The sequence below is a fragment of the Mastigoproctus giganteus genome, chromosome 1 (genome assembly GCF_048544385.1).
Source record: "Mastigoproctus giganteus isolate SK-2022 chromosome 1, ASM4854438v1, whole genome shotgun sequence".
Taxonomy (NCBI): domain Eukaryota; kingdom Metazoa; phylum Arthropoda; class Arachnida; order Uropygi; family Thelyphonidae; genus Mastigoproctus; species Mastigoproctus giganteus.
In genome coordinates, this window is record NC_143575.1 from 150,123,272 (window position 1) to 150,145,561 (window position 22,290).

Sequence of the window (22,290 nt, forward strand, 5' to 3'; positions counted from 1 at the left end):
TCTCTCTATTCCATGAATCCTGCCACTGGGAGTGAATCTTTTCACGTATTATTTGCCTATAGTCTGTATAGGAGACTGACAGGCAACAATTATTAGAGGAATTGCTGATTTGACTGCAGTGTCAGCCAAATCAACTGACAATTCCAATGTGGCTGGGAATCCAGCAGAAGCAGATGTCTAATCCCAATGTGGGATTAGACATCCGCTCATGTCATGTTCATGGAGAGAATTGATCTTCTGCTGAATTTGAGACAGAATTGGGTGAGGGTTGTATCTCACCTACAATAAAGCCTGAACAACACTCAAAGAATCAGTATATAGAATGAATTGGTACTGACATTTATTAATGTGATTCAAGGCTAACTGTAAAGTGTGCATCTCTACAGCAAATATGCTTCATTCAGGGAGAATCTGCCCTGATATGGTAGTGTCGGAAAAGCAGCAGCGGATCCTACATACGATTCTGACTTCAAGCTGTTTGTGTAAACTTCCGCAAAGTCAGAATGTTCAGCTCGGTGTGCTGAATAGAGCTACAGATGATGGAGTGTCTGACTTTCCCCAGTTTTTAAAGGAAAAGGCACATGTTGGAACATGAGCATGCCAGGGTGGAATGGGCTGCTGGTGTTTTGGGTAACCTTGTCTACCTTGATTTCAAGTTCTCTGAGTAGCTCTTGGACATGAATACCGAAAGGACAATTGGCAGTCTGAAGGGCATTGTATAAACTTTCTCATCGTGGCTCAAAAATAGATGACCATGTTGGATAATCTGGCAGGGATTTCAGTTTTAAAGCCTATTTTACCCTGCAAACCTTCATATCATCTGAAAACTTGGATATTAACCCTGATACACCTTCATCAATATCATTGGTAACATCATCAGTTGATCCCACTGATTAGAAATTAAAAACTCTCTTTGAGGCCACTGTAGTCACCTTTACGAAAGAAAAACCCTTCCCCTTACCTCTGATGGTAATTACATCTTTACGTAAATCCCACATCAGTACATTGTGATCACTGCTGCCTAGTGGTTCGTTTATCTGCAGATTCTTAACGTATAAGAATCACTGCTGATAATCAGATCAAGAGTATTACTTCCTGTGGGGTGCCTCTGTGGGCAGGAGCAGCAGTGCGTAGCACACGCTTCTTGATTAGACCGGGATTCGAGCCCGTGACCACCAAATACGGAGGATGCAGAAAGGTCAGGGAATGACCACTGCATATCCCCGGAGCTATATGGCCTTAGTTGCTAATGCTCCTAAAAACCAAATAACAAACAAAGAAACAATTTCCTGTGGTTGCCTCTCAAACATGTTGCTGTAGAAAACAGTCATCCAATAAATCCACAAAAGTCTTGCTAGTGTGCGAGTGACCAAACCGCAAGTTCCAGGCAATATCTGGAAAGTTAAAATCCCCCATTATAAGACATTCTGATTTACTGACCCACTCTATTTCTCTGCACAGTTGCTCATTATACTCATCAGATTCATTAGGCCTATAAAACACACCTACTCTCATTTTCCCTTTCCCAGTTGTTGTTTGTTATTTGGTTTTTAAGAGCATTAGCAACTAAGGCCATATTGCTCTGGGGATATGCTGTGGTCATTCCCTGACCTTCCCACATCCTCTGTATTTGGTGGTCATGGGCTCGAACCCCGGTTTAATCAAGAAGCATATGCTACGCACTGCTGCTCCTGCCCACCTGGCTACGGAGGCACCCCCTTTCCCAGTGCTTATGTCACACCACACTGACTTAAAATTGCATTGTCCACCAATGTCAGTTGAATTCACTTCCTTAAATTTTATGTGTTTCTTAACTAACAGCATAACCCCTACTCCCTTCCTGTCCGCTTCTTGATTAGACCGGGGTTCGAGCCCGTCACCACCAAATACGGAGGATGCGGAAAGGTCAGGGAATGACCACCGCATATCCCGGAGCAATATGGCCTTAGTTGCTAATGCTCCTAAAAACCAAATAACAACAACAACACCCTTCCTGTCCTGTTTATCCTTTCTGTACACATTGTACTTCCCAAATTCCAATTCTGCATTCCTTATATCTGTGCAACCCCATGTCTCTGCTATCCCAACAGTATCCACTTCTGATATCTTGACCAGCACTTCAAATTCATCAAATTTATTTACTATACTCCTAGCATTGGTCTACATGCAAGTATACATACAGCTATTCTTACTCTTAGTTACCCTAATGCAACCGTGTATTTACTTGTTCCATGATGACTCCCAACAGCCCTGAAATCCCCAGTACCTCGCTTTCCAGGCTGCCACTCAATCCAATAGAATCAGTGCAAGAATCACTTTCACCTCTGCCTGTGGCTACTGTTAATCTATCAGTCACCCATAGGCCAATCAAGATATCACCCATCTTGACTGGCCTCCAAATTCACCTGACCTCAATCCATTTGAACACCTGTGGGAAGTGTGGCATATGGACACGCAGCCACCATCTGTTGTGACACAGCCTTGCAGGCAGCATGGCTGCAAATCCCTGTGGATGTCTTCAGACCTCTAGTGGAGTGAATACCTATTCAAATAGTGGCTGTTATCTGGACAAGCAGTAGCCCAACATGGTATGAGATAGGTGGTCATAATTCAGTGATTTATCATTAGGATTCTTTTAATTTATGTAAAAAAAAATGTAATATTAAGTGACAGAAAAGGTGTGTATTCTGCCTTATAATATTAATTATACTAATAATAATATGCCTTATAATATTAATTATACTAATAATAATATGCCTTATAATATTGATTTGCCTTGTAATATTAAGTGACAGAAAAGGTGCATATTGCTATCTGACTTATTTAAAAAAAAACACAAAATTTAATTTTATGTTGTTTTTTTTTTGTGTTTAAGTAATTTTAAGCTGTTTATAAAAATATTTTTGTAATTGTTATTATTACATTGTGATTACTGTATATTTTTAGCTTGGAGAATATTTTGGTGCAGCTGTATTAGGAATAAACCTCAACAATGATAACTACACAGATCTCCTTGTAGGTGCCCCACTCTTCTCTAATTTACCTTCTGGAAGTGATGAAGGAAAAGTTTATGTTTACCTAAGTAATGGAATAGTATGTATTATATCATATTTTCAGCATTTATGTAAATTTTAAATTAAAATATTTAACTTGCACAGTCTATATTTAGAGTAATTTAAATTTTATGTAATATAAATGAACTATAAGTTGCTTTAACTAGAAAACCACTACTAATTATTAAGCAGAATTCTTCATTTAGCATTAGTAGAGGCATATGATGCAAGAAAGCAAGCATAGAATCAGCAAAAAAAAAAGAAAAAAAAAGAAAAAAAAAAGAAACAACCCTTCCCACTTCACCCATCCATAATTCGCTCCAAATGTTTGTCTAGTTCTGCTTTGAATTTATCTTCCAATGGCAGATGGAAGCTTGTTCCAGAAATCAACCACCCACTGGCTAAAGACAAATTTCCCCACATCTATTTCATTTTGAATTTATGCCCCCTCAGGTGTGTAATCTGAGCAAGAGGAAGATTCCCACCAGCATTGAGCTTGCTTAAACCATTCAAGGCCTTATACACCTCAATCACATCACTTCGCAGGTATTGTAATTTGCATAACTTAAGCCTTTCTTCATAAGAGCAACTCTTGGTTCCGTTCAATAATCTTGTTGCCATTCTTTGTACTCTTTCCAGCAGCTCTACATACTTACTAAAATAAGGCCTCCTGACCTGTATACAGTACTCAAGGTGTGGCCTGACCATTGCCTTACACAAGGAGATAATCACCTCCTTATCCCTACTAGAAAAATTCCTGTATATCATTGATAAGACACCATGAGCTACTCTCTTGCAGACTGTTTCCACTGCTTAGAAAATTTCATATTTGACTACACAATTAATCCCAGGTCCTTTTCATTCTCTACCACCCTGAGTGTAGTACCACACAGTTGATACGTTACTCTAGGGTACTGCTACCCATATGCAGTACTTTATATTTGTCAATGTTAAACTTCAGCTGCCACCTCTCAGACCCATCTGCTCAACATTTCTAGATCCTGTTGCAGTAGCGCAGCGGTTCCCAGCCGGTGGTTTTCCAACCCCTGCGGGTTCACAAAGGTGTTCCAGGGGGTTCGCACTAAAAATTCTGTAATGGCGGCTGCTTCGATTTCATAGGTATATTATTCTAAACTACAAAATATAACTAATAATAAACAGTAAAGTAAAATAAAATGAAATAAAAAGTAAAGAATTGGCAAAGAAAGAAAGAAAGAAACCACGTCTCCCACAATTCCTTATAATTTCTTACTATCTTACAGTATATCATGTTGAATAAATGTTTTCCATACTGTTTCTTTTTTTTTTTTTTTTTTTTTTTTTTTTTTTTCATTCTCAATGATCATTGTTATGTATGGGTACTTTTTTTTTTTTTTTTTTAGAATCTATAGTACTGTACTTAGTAATGTGCATGGTTTGAAGGTTGAAAAGATAAAAGAGGATACTTGTTGCCATTAGACTTGAACTTCTGTAAATTGTAATTTTCAGGAAATACATATGAAGGAAGGTTGCTCCAGAAAACAGAATTTGAATGAATAAATGAAGAAGAAAAGTTGATTCTGTGAGTGGACTCACACTTGGACAGTAAAAGGATGTTGACTGGTTGTGGCACGTGTTCGGACTGCTCTGAAAGAGAGCGTGGGAATTATAGAAGCCAATTCAGAAGAACAGTGTCTGTTTAAGTATCTATAGAAAAGGCATGCAACAGAAACAAAGTCTATGAGACAGATAATGGAGAGAGACCCTGTTAGAGATGAGACAATAAACCTAACTGCCCTCTTTTGAATGAAATCTAGAAGCCTGAGAAAGGTTTTGGGTGGGGGTGCCCCAGATGTGGGAATGATATTCCATGGTAGGCCGGATTTACGATTTCTACAGAGTCAACTGTTTGGAAGAAAAGTAACACCAAGAGCGAAAGAGAAAACCCAGTTTTTTAGATGCAGAAGAAACAGTATTTGTAATGTACTTTATGCCAATAGAGATTATAAGTCATGTTAATCCCTAAGGTCTTGCACAGAAATTGTCATCGAAGACAAGCATAGGAGCAGAAGAATCCTTTTTGCGAGATATAAGACAGGACTGAACTTTAGAAGGATTGAAATTAAGTTGTCTTTGCCCCATTGGAGAATTACCTGGAGGTCAGCATTTAAGAATTTTGCAGTGGATATGCAAGAATACTGGATACTTAAAGCTGTTTGAGCAGGGCAAGGTTTCTCAAACTGGAAGGTAGAATGCAATGTGCTATCGTCAGAAAAACTGTTGATAGGACTTTTGGTCAATGGAAGAAGGTAATTAATATACAATAGGAAAAGAGTGGAACTGAACGTTGTGGAATACTAGCGTTACTGGAAAAATTAGAAGACAGAGAGCCATCACTCTCAGTGAGTAATCAGAGAGAAAACTGGATCATCATCATCATCATCATCAGCCATTTTCAATCCACTGCAGGATGAAGGCCTCTCCAGCAACTTTCCAGTTCCTTCTGTTTTGAGCACTGGACATCCATTTACTACCCACAAACTCATGAATTCATCTATCCATCTCCGCCTTTGTCTTCCAGGTTTTCTTCTAGCTCCTCTTGGGTACCATTCTGTTATTTTCTTAGTCCATCTGTCATCATGTCTTCGAGCTATGTGTCCTGCCCAAGACCATTTTAGTTCTTTAGTTTTGATAAGAATGTCCTTTACTTGAGTTTGTTGCCTAATCCATGTGTTTCTCTTCTTATCTAACAGTCTGATTCCCAATATGATTCGTTCCATTCTTCGCTGTGTAGTTCTCAGCTTCTCTTCCATTCTTTTGGTGAGTGCCCAAGTTTCACTTCCATAAGTCATGGTGGGGAGTATACATTGGTTCATTATTTTACGTTTCAGACAAACTGGGATATTGCTCTTCAGTATGTGACTATATTTCCTGAATGCTATCCATCCAAAATTTATTCTTCTCTTGACTTCCAGCCATTTATCATTATTACAGCTAATAACTTGTCCCAGATAAGTATATGACTCCACCTTTTCAATTACTGCTCCTTCAATCATTATTTCCCTTTCTGTGGCATACTTGTTCATCATTACTTTTGTTTTAGCCATATTCATCTTTAGTCCAAAATCCTTACTAGCTGTGCATAACTGATTAAGATTTTCCTCTAATTCTTTGGGATCATGGCTTATGACCACAATGTCGTCTGCAAATCGTAAATGGTTTAGGTACTCTCCGTTCACATTGACTCCTTTCTGCGACCAGTCTAATCTTCTGAAAGCTTCCTCAAGGGCAGCAGTAAACAGCTTCGGAGATATTGTGTCTCCTTGTCGAACTCCTTTCTCAATTTTAAATTTCCTACTGTCTTTGTCTATTCTAATAAAGGAGGTAGCACTCTCGTATATTTTCTTCAAAATCATAATATATGGGGTATCAATGCCTTGTCTTTCCAGTGCCCGAAACATTGCCTTATGCTGTATGGAGTCAAATGCCTTTTCATAATCCACAAATGCCAGGCATAATGGTGTTTTATATTCATTTGCTTTCTCCATTAGCTGTGATATTACGTGAAGGTGATCCATAGTTGAGAATCCTGTCCTAAAGCCAGCTTGCTCTTTCGGTTGATTCTCATCAAGTATTCTTTCTAATCTGTTAGTAATGACCCTTGTGAACAACTTGTAGATGTGGGATAACAAGCTAATTGGTCTATAATTTCCAATTTCTGATTTATCTCCTTTCTTATGCAGCAAAACTATGATTGCATTATTCCACTGCTTAGGCGTCACACCTTTTCTAATGCACTTTGTGAAGAGCCTTGCCAGTTTTTGTGTTATGTCTCTTCCTCCCAATTTTAACAACTCTACAGTAACTTCATCTTTCCCCGGGGCTTTCTGATTCTTCATTTTCTTCAATGCATGTTCTACCTCATCAGGAAGAATATTGGGTATGTCGTATGTGTTGCTACTTTGCAATCCATCTTCCCCACTGCTGGCATCATTCCCCTTCTCCTTGTATAATTCTCTATAGTAGTCTTCTGCTATTTGAATTATGCCTTCTCTGCTGTTTATAAGTACACCATCGCTATTCTTCAGTTTCAGTATCATTTGTCTTTCTGTATTACTGCTCATGGCTGCTGATTTAAATCCTTTGTTTTCCCTTAATGCTTGTTCTACTTTTCTTGTGTTAAATCTTCTTATGTCCTCTCTGAGTCTCTTTCTAATGGCTTTGCATAACTCAGTATACTCAATTTTCTCCCTGTCAGTGTTTTTCTTGCTTTTCATTTGTCGTCTTCGGTTCATCATGACAAGTGTTTCTTGACTAATTTTTTCTTCTTTGGATTTCTTTTTCCCTATAGGTTTCTTGGGCTTTATCACTTTCAAAAAGTTGTAATATTCCTCGTCGATATCTTGGTCCTCAGCAGTCTGCAGAAGCTCATACTTGTTCTTAAGTTCCAGTACATACTGCTTTTTCTCCTCTTCTGTTATCTCAAAGACCTTTGTATTATTTACTCGAGTCAGTTTTTTCCTTTCCTTTCCTACATCTATATCAAGTGTACATCTTACCATTCTGTGATCACTTCCAACATTTACCTTATTCAGGACGGTAACATCATTCACAATATATCTTCTGTTAGTGAGGATGAAGTCGATTTCATTAGTAGTTAATCCATTTGGACTCTTCCATGTCCACTTTCTGTTCACCCGTTTCTTGAAAAAAGTGTTCATTACTGACAGTCCTTGAGATTCTGCAAATTCCACAAGTCTTTCACCTCTTTCATTTCTTTCACCAATTCCAAAATTTCCTATAGTTCCCCTTTCTGCGCTGTTTTGTCTTTTTCCAACCTTAGCATTGAAGTCCCCCATAATAATAGTGTAGTGAGTTTTCTGCTCATCTAGAAGACTCTCAATTTTGGTGTACATTTCTTCAACCTCTTCATCATCATGGCTCGATGTTGGTGCATAAATCATTATAATCTTTAGCTTGTATCTCTTAGAAATCTTGAGTATTAGTCTTGACACTCTTGGTGATGTACTTTTGAATTCCAAAATGTTGTTTTTAAAATCTTTATGGACTAGAAACCCAACTCCACCTTCACTCCTTTCACTGTTTCCATTGGTGTACAGCAGATTTCCACTTGATAAACTTATAAGTGATTCATTTCTTCTTCTTGTTTCAGCCAAACCAATGATATTCCAATTCACATTTTCTAATTCCTTTTCCAGCTCTAATATCCTGTCTTCACCGATGAGTGTTCTTACGTTATAACAGGCCAAGTTCAGTTTCCGTGCATGGCAGCCTGGTCGTACCCAGAGATTCTTAGCACCCTCTGCTTCCACTCTAATCCTCTCGCTGCCGTAAGAGGGAGAGTGAAAGCTGCTGGGGACTGAGGGCCATTTGTTTCGTCGTGCTTTCATATTGCTGGAGGGTTTGGTCTTTTCCTCTTCACGCTGACCAGGCGTCTTGAAGAGAACCACTCTACATGTTCGTTGCCACCTAAGTGACGTAACAGGGCTTACCATCGAGAAGGTGTGCATGAGTGGATTTTAGGGAGGCAGGCCAACCGGACTTCTCCTAAATCTTCTGTAATAGAGAGATATTGGATCCATCAGTGTTTTAGGCTGAGTGTCTGATAACACACAGGATACCTGTTCCCCTCTAAGCCCCGAAAACTGGATATTCAATTACAAAGAACAACTGGCAAACCATAGGATGGAAGATTATTTAGAAGACCTTTATGCCAAACACGATCGAAAGCCGTTGAAATGTCAAGAGCAATGGCTTCAGTTTCACCAAACGTTTTCACTGAATTTGTCCATAGATGGGTAATATAAGGTAGAATATCACCAGTGGATCGACACTGATGGAATTCATACTGGCGATCGTTGATCAGATGAAAGATTTCCAGGTAGTTTAAGAGTTGGTGGTTAATTGATTTCTTCATTACTTTGGAAAGAGCAGAAGTAATCGCAATGGGACGATAATCGGATGGAAGAGATTTGTCACCCATTTTTAGGAACTGGCAGGATATCAGCAAATTTCCAAACAGAAGGAAAAACACCTTTGGAAGAAAGTGAAACAAGATTACACAAAACAGGAGTAAGTTCAGGGGCACAGGTTTTGAGAACAAGTGAAGGAATACCATCAGGACCTGGAGCTTTCTTAGCATCAGATTCAACAAAATCCTTCTGACCTCCTTTTGACGAAAGATCAGAGGAGACATTGAATGCAGTGTTCTGGGAATGGTTTGAGGTGGTTTATCAAGATCATCAATACATGAGTTGAAAGAAAAACAGGTTACTAGCAGGTCAGCTTTATCTTTGGCTGATGTGGCAACAGAACCATCTCATCTAGTTTTGACAGAGGTGGGAATAGACATGGGAAAAAATTGCGGCCAGTAGCTTTGACAAGTGACCAGAATGCTTGGCTACGATTTGGACAAGAAGCAAGTTTTTTACTCTTAGCTTTTAGAAATCTGGTTTGGACTGATTAATAACTGCTTTACAAAGTATAAATAATACTAAAGTAATATAGTAATGAATTTTTATTATTGCACAATATCACTTATAAAAACATGGTACTGGAAATATTTTATAATGAAAATTCAGAAATATTATACAATTTCAGAGAATATAGGCTTAGTGGTTTGCATTAAAAATATTACATTGAAAGGGGTTTGCAATAAAAAATATTATGTTGTAAGGGGTTCGCGAGTCAAAAAAGGTTGGTAACTGCTGCAGTAGTGTACAGTCATTAGTATCATTAACAATCCTGCCAACCTTCGTATCATCTGCAAACTTATGGCTGCTACACACCATCAGTTATGTCTGTGCAGGCACACCTGTACAGGTCTACCAGACACCCATAGTGCATCCACACGCTCCGGTAAACCTGTCACCATTCATTCAGTCGGCTGGCCATGGCATCGACAGACGATGTTTAGCCATAATTGGTTTATTATTTGCAAAGAAGTGTTTTAAACATAAAATAAAACATAATATACGGTGCAAAGAATGGTTGAAAAAAAGAACAGTTTATTCACATGTGAACTTGTTAAGTCAATTGCTGTAATTCTCAGAAAAATCCCCCAGATTTATTAAAATTTAATAAAGTAATATAGTAATGAATTTTATTATTGCTGTTATTACAAATTATATTTATTGAACACACTGATATTAAAAGTTAAAATTTACTTCTAATCCAAACAAATTTTTATTAATCGGCGACAAAATTAATAGTAAATTTTTTTTTTTCATAGAATTGATGTAATTATTAATTATAGTCGAATAGGGAAATCCCCCAATCTGGCAGTGTACATGCCACGTCACTACACACGCTCCGATTTGCCTGCACAGGCTACTCCAGTTCAGGCAAATCGAATTATTTTTCATATTTCTTCCGGTCACCTGTGCAGGTCAATAACTGTGCAGTTTTATCATCTACATGCTCCGGTAGACCTGTATAGGCGTGCCTGTGCAGGCACGCCTGTACAGGTTTACCCGAAAGTGTGTAATGGCCATTAGACACTAAGCCTGATACCTTCATCAATATCATTAATAAATATAGAAAACAACAATAGACCCAACACCGAACCCTGAGAGACTCCACTAATAGCATTAGTCCAGGAAGAGCAGTGTCCATTGATTACCACTCTCTGTCTTCTCCCACTCAAACATCCCTTTATCCATAGGAGCAATTTGCTCCCAGTGTCACACTGCTCTCCAATTTGTGCAGCAGTCTTCATTGTGCAACAGTATCAAAAGCCTTCCTAAGATCCTCGTATATGATATCATAATTATTCTTTGCCTCCAGTTCCTTTGTGACAACATCATAGTAACCAATCAAATTGATGAGACGAGACTTCCACTTAACAAACCCATGCTGTGTCTGAACTATAACCGAAGTCTTGCCTAGATGATCCTGTAGTGCTTCTTTGACCAGTGTCTCCATTAATTTCCCCAGAACAGAAATTAAACTAACAGGTCTATAATTACTTGTGTCACCCTTTGTCCTCCTTTCTAATTTGTGGTTACATTTGCACATCTCCACTCCATGGGTACCTCCCCTAAGTTCAAGGAAGTTCTCATATTCAAAGGAATTAAGTTAAGGGTTTGCTTACTTCCTCTGCTGCCTCCTTTAATATAACTGGATAGATCCTGTTCCATCCCAGGTGCCTTTCTTATGTTTATCTTCAATGGTTTCTGCTCCATTTTGCTCTCAGTTATTGCAAAATCATTCAGCATTAGCAGTTAGCATTAGTTGAGGCATACAATGCAAAAAAGCAAGCTTATAGAGCATCACCAAAAAAAAAAAAAAAAAAAACCTTCCCATTTCACCCATCTTGTCACAAAGGTAAACTTCCACACATCTCTTCTAAAACTCTTTCCTCAATTTGAAACTATGCCCCCCTCAGGTTATTAATCTGAGCAAGCGGAAGTATCCCATCATTGAGCCTGCTCAAACCATTCAAGGCCTTATACACCTCAATCAGATCACTTCTCAGGTGCCTAGTCTCCAGATGCTGCAACTTGCAGAATTTAAGCCTGTCTTGGTAAGAGCACCCCTTTGTTCCTCTCAAAAATTTTGCTGTCCTTTTTTGTACTCATCCTAGTAACTCAGCATCCTTCCTAAAATGATACCTCCAGACCTGTGCACAATAATCAATGTGTGGCCTAACCATTACCTTATACAAGGTATAACACTTCCTTGGCTCTGCTAGCAAAATTCCTATATATCATTCAGAAAATTCCGTGACCTGCTCTGGCAACTGATCTGCACTACTCAGAAAACCTCATATCTGACTGCACAATTACCTCTGGGTCTTTTTCATTCTCCACCTCCCTGAGTATAGTACCACACAGTTTGTACGTTTCTATTGGGTTACTGCTACCTATATGCAGTACTTTGCATTTGTAAATATTAACTTCAGTTCACTTCTCAGCCCATCTACCTAACTTTTCAAGATCCTGTTTTAGTAGCATACTGTATTTAGTGTTATTAACAACCCTGCCAACAAAAGTTGGCAGTGTTGTTAATAACACTAAATAACAACGTCTACAAACTACAAACTCTAAATAACACTAAATAAAAACGTCTACAAACTTGGGCATTAAGCCTGATATACCTTCATCAATAACATTAATAAATACACAAAACAACAATGGGCTCTACCTAACCCTGGGGGACTCCACTAATAACATTAGTCCACATAGAGCATTGTCCATTTATTACCACTCTCTGCTGTCTTCCACACAACCATCCCTATATCCATTGCAGCAACTTACCCTTAATCCCATACTGCTCCAATTTAGCATTAGCATTAGTAGAGGCATTTGATGCAAGAAAGCAAGCTTACGCAGCATTAGCCAAAAAAAAAAAAAAACCCACTGCCACTTCACCCCTCTGTTCGTTCAAAATACCTGTCCAGCTGAGCCTTAAACTTATTTAGGCTATCAACCTCCACCACAAGGGATGGAAGTCTGTTCCACCAACCAACCACCCGCTGGCTAAAGGCAAATTTCCGCACGTCTATCCTACATCTCTCTTTCCTCAATTTGAATTTATGCCCACTCAGGTGATTTTTCTGAGCTAGAGGAAGAATCCCATCAGCATTGAGCATGCTTAAACCATTCAAGGCTTTATACACCTCTATCAGATCACCTCGCTGGTGCCTAGTCTCCAGACACTGTAATTTGCAAAACTTAAGCCTTTCTTTGTAAGAGCACCCCTTTTTTCCATTCACTAATCTTGTTGCCCTTCTCTGTACTCTTTCCAGCAGCTCTACATCCTTCTTGAAATGAGGCCTCCAGACCTGTATACAGTACTCTAGGTGTGCCCTGACCATTGCCTTATACAATGGAATAATCACCTCCTTATCCCTGCTGGAAAAATTCTTGTATATCATTGACAATACTCCATGAGCTACTCTTGCAGCCCGTCTGCACTGCTCAGAGAACTTCATATCTGCCTGCACAACCACCCCCAAGTCCCTTTCATTCTCTACCACTGTCAGTGTAGTACCACAGTGTTGATACGTTGCTCTGGGGTTGCTGTTTCCCATGTGTAGTACTTTACATTTGTCAATGTTAAACTTCATTTGCCACCTCTCAGCCCATCTGCTCAACCTTTCCAGATCCTGTTGCAGCAGCATAGTGTCAGTAGTGTCCTTGACAACCCTGCCAACCTTTGTATCGTCTGCAAACTTCGACATTAAGCTTGATATACCATCATCAATATCATTTATAAATACAGAAAACAATAATGGACCCAACACTGAGCCCTGAGGGACTCCACTAATAACATTAGTCCACGATGAGCAGTGTCCATTGATTACCACTCTCTGTCTTCTCCCCCTCAACCACCCCTTTATCCATAGCAGCAATTTGCCTCCAATGTCACACTGCTCCAATTTGTGTAGCAGTCTTCCATGTGCAACAGTATCAAAAGCCTTTCTAAGATCCAAGTATATAATATCAAAGTTATTCAATGCATCCAGTTCTTTTGTGACTGCATCATAGTATCCAATCAAGTTAGTCAGGCAAGACTTCCCCTTAACAAAACCATGCTGTGTCTGAGCTATAACTGAAGTCTTGTCTTAATGATCCTGCAGTGCTTCTTTAACCAGTGCCTCCATTAATTTTCCTGGAACAGAAGTTAAGCTCACAGGTCTATAATTACTTTTGTCAGCCTTTGATCCTCCTTTGTGAATTGGGGTCACATTTGCACATTTCCAGTCTATGGGTACCTCCCCTGAGTCCAAGGAAGCTCTCATAATTATGGCTAAGGGTTTGCTTACTTCCTTTGCTGCCTCCTTTAATTTAACTGGATAGATCCCATCCACCCCGGGTGCCTTTCTTGTGTTTATCTTCAACAGTTTCTCCTCCACTTTACTCTCAGTTATTTCAAGATTCTGTAGCTTACTGCTAGAGTTGAATACACCTCTGGCATTCCCCTTGCTGAATAACTCCTCGTGTGTGAATTGTCAATGCAAAATATTCATTTAGTTTGTTAGCTACCTGAGCAGGATCATCAACAGTTGACCCATCAATATCAAGTGGACCAATCTGATTCATCCCCTTCCTTCTAGAGTTTACATAAGTAAAGAACTCTTTGCTGTTTTTCTTTGCATCCCTTGCCAAGGATTTCTCGTAATCTGCCTTCGCCTGCCTAACCTCCTTTGTAACTTGGTTGCATATCAACTTGTATCTATCATAGGCTTCTGTGTCATGTGTTAATTTGTAAGTATCCCATGCATTTTTCTTCTCTGCCATATGCCTCATTAGTTCATCTGACATCCATTTTGGCCTAAACCTTGAACAATATTTCTTAGTTGGTAGGTAAAGCCTAGTAGCTTCCAAGATAAGTTCTTTGAATGCTTCCCATTTTGAATTTGCTGTTGGTAACATCATCAGTTGGTCCCACTGTATAGAATTTAAATACTGTTTCAGTCCATCATAGTCGCCTTTACGAAAGCAATAACCCTTCCCTTTACCCCTAATGGTAGTTACCTCTTTGAGTAAATCCCACTTCAGCACACTGTGATCACTGCCACCTGTGGTTCATTTACCTGCAGATTCATAATGCATGAAGAATCACTACTGATAATCAAACCAAGAGTATTACTCTCTCTAGTTGCCTCCCGAACATGCTGATGTAGAAAACAATCATCCAATAAATCCACAAAAGCCCTGCTAGTGTGTGAGTAACCAGCCCCCAAATTCCAGTCAATATCTGGGAAATTAAAATCTTCCATTATAAGACTCTCTGATTTACTGGCCCACTCTATTTCCCTGTACAGTTCCTTATTATACTCATCAGAGTCATTAGGTCTATAGCACACTCCTACTCTCAATTTTGATCTCCCAATGCTTATGTCACACCAAACTGACTCAACACTGCACTGTCCAGCAATGTCGACTGGCTTCACTTCCTTGTTTTTTATGTGTTTCTTAACTAATAGCATAACCCCTCCCCCCTTCCTATCCTGTCTATCCTTTCTGTAGACGTTGTACTCTCCAAATTGCAGTTCTGCATTCCTTATATCTGTGTACACCACGTCTCTGATATCCCAACAATATCTGCCTTCGATGTTTTGAGCAATACCTCAAATTCATCGAATTTATTTACTAAACTCCTAGCATTGGTGTATACGCAAGTATACCTGCACCTGTTTCTATTCTTAGCTACCCTAACACAACCCATGTGTTTACTTGTACCGAAATGGCTCCCAGCAGTCTCTGAAATACCATGCATCTTGTTTTTCAGGCTTCTGCTCATTCTAATAGAAGCACATTTCTACAGTAGTCTTCCACCTGCAACAGTATTGAAAGGTTTCATAAAATCAAAGTATATGATATGAAAATTATTTTTTGCATCCAGTTCCCTAGTGACCACATTGTATTATCCAATCAAATTTGTCAGACAAGACTTTCCCTTAACAAATCCGTGCTGTGGCGAACTATTACTGCAGTCTTGTCTAGGTGATCATGCATAAGTTCTTTAACTAGTGACTGCATTATTTTCCCCCGAACAGAAGTTAAACTAACATGTCTATAATTATTTGTGTCACCCTTTGAACCCCTTTTATGAATTGGGAATAACACTTGCACATCTCCAGTCCATGGAGCCCTGAATTTAAGGATGCTCTCATAATTATGGCTAAGGGTTTGCTTACGTCCCTCTCTGGCTTCTTCAAAATAACTGGATACATTCCATCTGCCCTGGGTGCCTTTTTTAAGTTTACCTTCAACAATTTATTCTCCAATTTGCTCTCTGTTATTACAAAATCATTTAGCTCTCTGTTAGAGTTTAGTAAACTTCTGTCCTCCCCTTACTTACAGAATTCCTCATGTGCGAATGTTCATATAAAATACTCATTCAGCTTGTCAGGTATCTGAGCAGGATCATCAAGAGTGAACCACCAACATCAAGTGGACCAATCTGATTCATCCCCTTCCTTCTAGAGTTTACATAAGTAAAGAAGTCTCTGTTGTTTTTCTTTGCATCCTTTGACAAGGCTTTCTCGTAATCAGCCTTTGCTTGCCTAACCTGCTTTGTGACTTGATTACAGACTGGCTTATATCTGCCATAGGCTTCTGTGTCACATGAAACAGAAGCCTGTATGCATCCCATGCATTTTTCTTCGCTGCCACGAGCCTCATTAGTTCTTCTGACATCCATTTAGGTCTAAATCTTGAACAGTATTTCTTAGTTCGCATGAAAAGCCTAGTAGTTTGCAAGATTAATTTCTTGAGGGCTTCACATTGAAAACTTGCTGTTTTTAACATCACCAGTTGATCCCACTGTATAGAATTTAAAAACTGTCTGAGAACAGTGTAGTCACTTTTACAAAAACCCTTCCCTTTACCCTTGATGGTAGTTGTACATCTTTCAGTAAACTGCACATCAGTAGGCTGTGATCACTGTCACTTTGTGATTCCTTTTTCTGCAAATTCCTAATGACTGAGTCATCAATGCTGATAATCAGATGAAAAATATTAATCCCTCTGGTTGCCCCTCGAACATGTTGCTGTACAAAACACCCCAATAAATCCACTAAAGTCTTGCTAGCGTGTGAGTGACCAACTCACACATTCCAGTAAATATCTCAAAAGTTAAAATCCCCCATTACAAGGCATTCTGATTTACTGCCCCACTATATTTCTCTGTACAATTGTTCCTTGTACTCATCAGAGTCATTAGGCCTATAACACACTCCTACTCTTATTTTCCTGTTCCCACTGTTTATGTCACCCGAAACTGACTCTATATTGCACTGTCCACCCATGTCAACTGGATGTACTTCCTTAGATTTTTTATTTCTTAACTAACAGCATAACCCCTTCTCCCTTCCTACCTTGTCTGTCTTTTCTGTACTCCATTGTACTCCCCAAATCCCAATTCTGCACTGCATATATATATCTGTGTGACACCACGTAGCTGATATCCCAACAATATCTGCCTTTGATGCCTCGATCAGCACTTCAAATTCATCAAATTTATTTACTATACTTCTAGCACTGGTGTACATGCAAGTGTACATGCACCTGTTCTTACTCTTAGTTACCCTAACACAGCCCATGTATTTACCTTTTGCATGGTGACTCCCTGCAGCTCTTGAAATCCCCAGCAACTTGCTCTTTAGGCTCCTGCCCATTACAATAGAAGCAGTGCAAGAATCGCTTTCGCCTCTGCCTCCAGCTACTGTTAATTTATTAGTCTGTGAATCGCCCCCAGAGCTAGCAGTTTTCCGACCCACCTAAAACTGCCTCAATATCATCAGCAAATATCCTTGCACCATTTATATTTAAGTATGTCCCATCCCTATAGAAGCAGTCTCTCCAGTTAGCCAGCACAGACCACGCTGAAAAAAATTCTACCCCCATGGGCCTTGCACATTCTCTCCATGGCCGAATTGATTGTCAAGGCTTTTATCATATACTCCCTCCCATCTTGTCTGGGCAGAATTGCAGACACTTTCAAATTCAATCCTAGCTCATGACTTTTTTTCAACATTGTACCTGTACTTGTTATTTAAATCTGCAGATCTCTTGTTGTTAAGATCTAGCTCACTGCCAGAGTTTAATACACCTCTGGCATTCCCCTCCCTTAACTCCTTGTGGGTAAATGTAGAGGCAAAATACTCATTCCATTTGCTACCTATCTGAGCAGGATCATCAACAGTTGAACCATAGATATCAAGTGGAGCAATCTGATTTATGTCACATGAAATTCATCCCCTTAAGTCTAGAGTTTATATGAGTAAAGAACTCTTTGTTGTTTTCATTTGGATCCTATGCCAAATATTTCTGGTGAAGACACTACAGATTCAGAGAGAAAAAGAAAAGCAATATCGATAAACAGAGGCGGACTGGGTCAAAAATTGTTACCCAGGAAAATAGTGGCCTCATACTAGCGTTTATGGCCAAAATCACACCGGCCTCCGGCCCACCGGGATTTCCCCCAGTAAGGCTTATGGCCAGTCCGCCTCTGTCGATAGGGGAAAAAATATGAAATTGTGAAATGCTTTGAGCGAAATGAAAGACCATGTGATATTGCATGTGCTACTGGCCTAAATGAGGCAACACCGAGAATTAGAAAGAATGCAGAGAAAATAAAAACAACTTTCATAGAAGGAACAACTCAAAGAGTAATTAAAATCCATTAGATCAAGACACAAAGAATTGGAAGAGATGGAACGGCTGTCATCTGTTTGGATAGAAAATCAAACAGAAAACAAGTTTGCTTACGATAGAAGAAAAAGCATTAGCAATATTTTATTACTTAATAGTCGTAATAAAATACTTACGTATTTTATTATGATTATTTATTGTAGTAGTAGTAGTATTGGCATGTGATGCAAGAAAGCAAGTGTATGAGCTTATGCAGCATGAGCCAAAAAAAAAAAAAAAAATCACACCATTGCCTCCAAATGCCTGTCCAGTTCCTCCTTAAATTTATTCAAGCTATCAACTTCCACAACGACAGATGGAAGTTTGTTCCAGCAATTAACCACCCGCTGGCTAAAGGCAAATTTCCGCACATCTATTCTACATCTGTCTTTTCTTAATTTGAATTTATGCCCCCTTAGGTTCGTAATCTGAGCAAGTGGAAGGATCCCATCAGAGTTCAGCGTGCTCAACCCATTCAAGGCCTTATATACCTCAATCAGATCACCGCGCAGGTGCCTAGTCTCCAGCCACTGCAATTTGCAGAACTTAAGCCTCTCTTGTTAAGAGGATCCCTTCATTCCCCTCACCAATCTTGTTGCCTTTCTCTGTACACATTCAAGTAAATCTACATCCTTCCTAAAATGAGGCCTCCAGACCTGTACGCAGTACTCAAGGTGTGGCCTGACCATTGCCTTATACAGAGGGATAATCACCTCCTTTTCCCTGCTAGCAAAATTCCTATATATCATTGACAAAACCCCATGACCTGCCCTGGCAGCCTGTCTGCATTGGTCAGAAAACTTCATATCTGCCTGCATAATTACTCCCAGGTCTTTTTCATTTTCTACCACCTTAAGTGTAGTACCACACAGTTGGTACATTTCTCTGGGGTTACTTCTACCCATATGCAGTACTTTGCATTTGTCAAGGTTAAACTTCAGTTGCCACTTCTCAGCCCATCTGCCCAAATTATCTAGATCCTGTTGCAGTAGCACACTGCCATTACTGTCATTAACAACCCTGCCAACCTTTGTATCATCTGCAAACTTTGACATTAAGCCTGATATACCTTCATCAATATCATTGATAAATATACAAAACAACAGTGGACCTAACACCAAACCCTGTGGGACTCCACTAATAACATTAGTCCCCGAAGAGCAGCACCCATTGATTACCACCCTCTGTCTTCTCCCACTTAACCATCCTTTTATCCATTGTAGCAACTTACCCTTAATACCATTCTGCTCCAATTTGTACAAAAGTCTTCCATGCGCAACATTATTTTTCCTGAAATCCAAATATATGATATCAAAATTATTTTTTGCATCCAGTTCCTTTGTAACCACATCATAATATCCTATCAAATTTGTCAGACAAGACTTTCCCTTAAACCCATGCTGTGTCTGAATTATTGCTGCAGTCTTGTCTAGATGATCCTGCAATGCATCTTTAACCAGTGACTCCATTATTTTACCCGGAACAGAAGTTAAACTAACTGGTCTGTAATTACTCGTGTCACCCTTCGATCCCCCTTTGTGAATTGGGGATACATTTGCACATCTCCAGTCCGTGGGAACCTCCCCTGAGTCCAAGGACGCTCTCATAATTATGGCTAAGGATTTGCTTAGTTGCTTTGCCGCCTCCTTTAATATAACTGGATAGATCCCATCCACCCCAGGTGCTTTTCTTATGTTTAACTTCAACAATTTCTCCTCCACTTTGCTTTCAGTTATTCCAAAATCATTACGTATCCTGCTTCAATTTGATAACCTTCTGCCATTTTCAAACCTTAATAATTCCTCATGTGTGAATGTAGATGCAAAATACTCATTCAGTTTGTTTGCTATCTGAGCAGAATCATCAACAGTCGAACCATCGATGTCAAGTGGACCAATCAGATTCATCCCCTTCCTTTTAGAGTTTATATAAGTAAAGAAATCCTTGCTGTTTTTCTTAGCATCTTTTGCCAAAGATTTCTCATAATCTGCCTTTGCCTGCCTAACCTCCTTTGTCACCTGATTACAGACTAGCTTATATCTGCCATAGGCTTCTGAGTCGCTTGATAATTTATATGCATCCCATGCATTTTTCTTCTCTATTACGAGTCTCATTAGTTCATTAGATAAACATTTAGGCCTAAACCTTGAACAATATTTCTTAATAGGTATGAAACCTTTAGTAGCTTCCACGATTAATTCCTTGAACACTTCCCACTTAGAATTTACTGTTGGTAACATTGTCAGTTGATCCCACTGTACAGAATTTAAAAACTGTCGGAGAGCACTGTACTCACCTTTATGGAAGCAAAAACCCTTTCCTTTAGCCCTCATGGTAATTAAATATTTAAGTAAATCCCACATCAGTACACTGTGATCACTGCCACCTAGTGGTTCCTTTATCTGCAAATTCTTAATACACGAATGGTCACTGCTGATAACCAGATCAAGAGTATTACTTTCTCTGGTTGCCTCTCGAACATGCTGCTGCAGAAAACAATCATCCAATAAATCCACAAAAGTCTGACTAGTGCGTGAGTGACCAACCCACAAATTCCAGTCAATATCTGGGAATTTAAAATCCCCATTATAAGACATTCCGATTTAGTAGCCCACTCTATTTCTCTGTACAATTGTTCATTGTACTCATTCGAGTCATTAGGCCTATAACATACTCCTACTCTTATTTTTGCTTTCGCAGTGCTTATGTCACACCAAACTGACTCAATAGTGCACTGTTCATCTATATCAACTGGATGCATTTCTTTTGATTTTATGTTTTTCTTAATTAACATTTCTTAGATAACACCACCTCCCTTTCTATCCTGTCTATCCTTTCTGTATGTATTTTACTCTCCAAATTCCAGTTCAGCATTCCTTATATCTGTGTGACACCCCGTCTCTGCTATCCCAACAATATCCGCCTTTGATGTCTTGACCAACACTTCAAGTTCATCAAATTTATTTACTATACTTGTAGCATTGGTATACATGCAAACATACATGCTCCAACTCCTATTCTTAGTTACCCTAACACATCCCATATACCCACCTATTTCAGGATGACTGCCATCCGTTCCTGAAACCCCCAACACCCCAGGCTCCAGGTCGCTACTTATTCTAATAGAAGTTGTGCAAGAATCACCTTCACCTCTGCCTACGGCTACTGTTAAACTATTAGTCCTTGTATGCCCCCAAGCTATCAGTTTTCCGACCCACCTAACACTGCCTCGATAGCATCAGCAAATATTCTTGCACCCTTTCTATTTAAGTGTATCCCATCCCTATAGAAGCAGTCTCTCCTGTTAACAAGTACAGTCCAGGCTGAAAAAAATTCTACCCCTTGAGCCTTGCACATTCTTTCCAGGGCCGAATTGATCAACAAGGCTCTCATCATATACTGTCTTCTATCATGTCTGGGCAGAATTGCAGACACTTCAAATTCAACCCTAATTCTCGGCTTTTGTTCAACAGTGATCTGTACTTGTTAAGTAATTCTGCCGGTCTCCTACTCCTAATATCATTAGTGCCAACATGTACAACTAATCACCTTTTGTGCCCTTAAAAGATGATATCCGCTCTACAACGTCATCAACCTTTGCCCCTGGCAGACATACCCTGGTCCTGTTCCACCTATCCTTTTTACAAAGCATGTTTCCCTGACAATAGAGTCACCAACAACTACTAGTTCCTGTGGGACCAGCGCATTCTGCCTTGGGGGTTGCCACTGTGTTGCATGATGACCAAGTGCAAGCTCTGGCATTGATGTGGGCAGCTGAGAGCTTGATGGGACCCTCAATTTAGATCTTTTGAGGGCATCTAACCTGTCCTTCAAACTCTCATATAGGCCCATAACAATGCTGAGTTGTCGCCTGATTTCTTTACACTCCTTACATTGCGCACACACACAAAGACATCCCCTATGGCAATGTCATATTCCGTTCCAGAGAGTTCGGCAAACATTTCACAAGTTGCACATTTTTTTAGGCCTTGATTCATTGGAGAATCGCCCCCCCTCAGTTCTCCCCCGAGTTACAGCACTCCTGCCACTTTGTGCCCGTTGCTTTGCTGCTCTAGTTTGGGGCATGATACTTT

General features: G+C 39.5%; 1 protein-coding gene across 1 annotated transcript in view; it reads left to right on the forward strand.

The window, feature by feature from the left end:
* Window positions 1–213: 213 nt before the first annotated feature.
* LOC150091194 (integrin alpha-9-like) overlaps window positions 214–22,290 on the forward strand; it is a 504,992-nt gene continuing 482,915 nt past the window's right edge. The window contains exons 1-2 of the mRNA XM_090389511.1: window positions 214–261; window positions 2,947–3,093. Coding sequence (XP_090245637.1) covers window positions 214–261; window positions 2,947–3,093 — 195 coding nt within the window. The remainder of the gene's footprint in view (window positions 262–2,946; window positions 3,094–22,290) is intronic.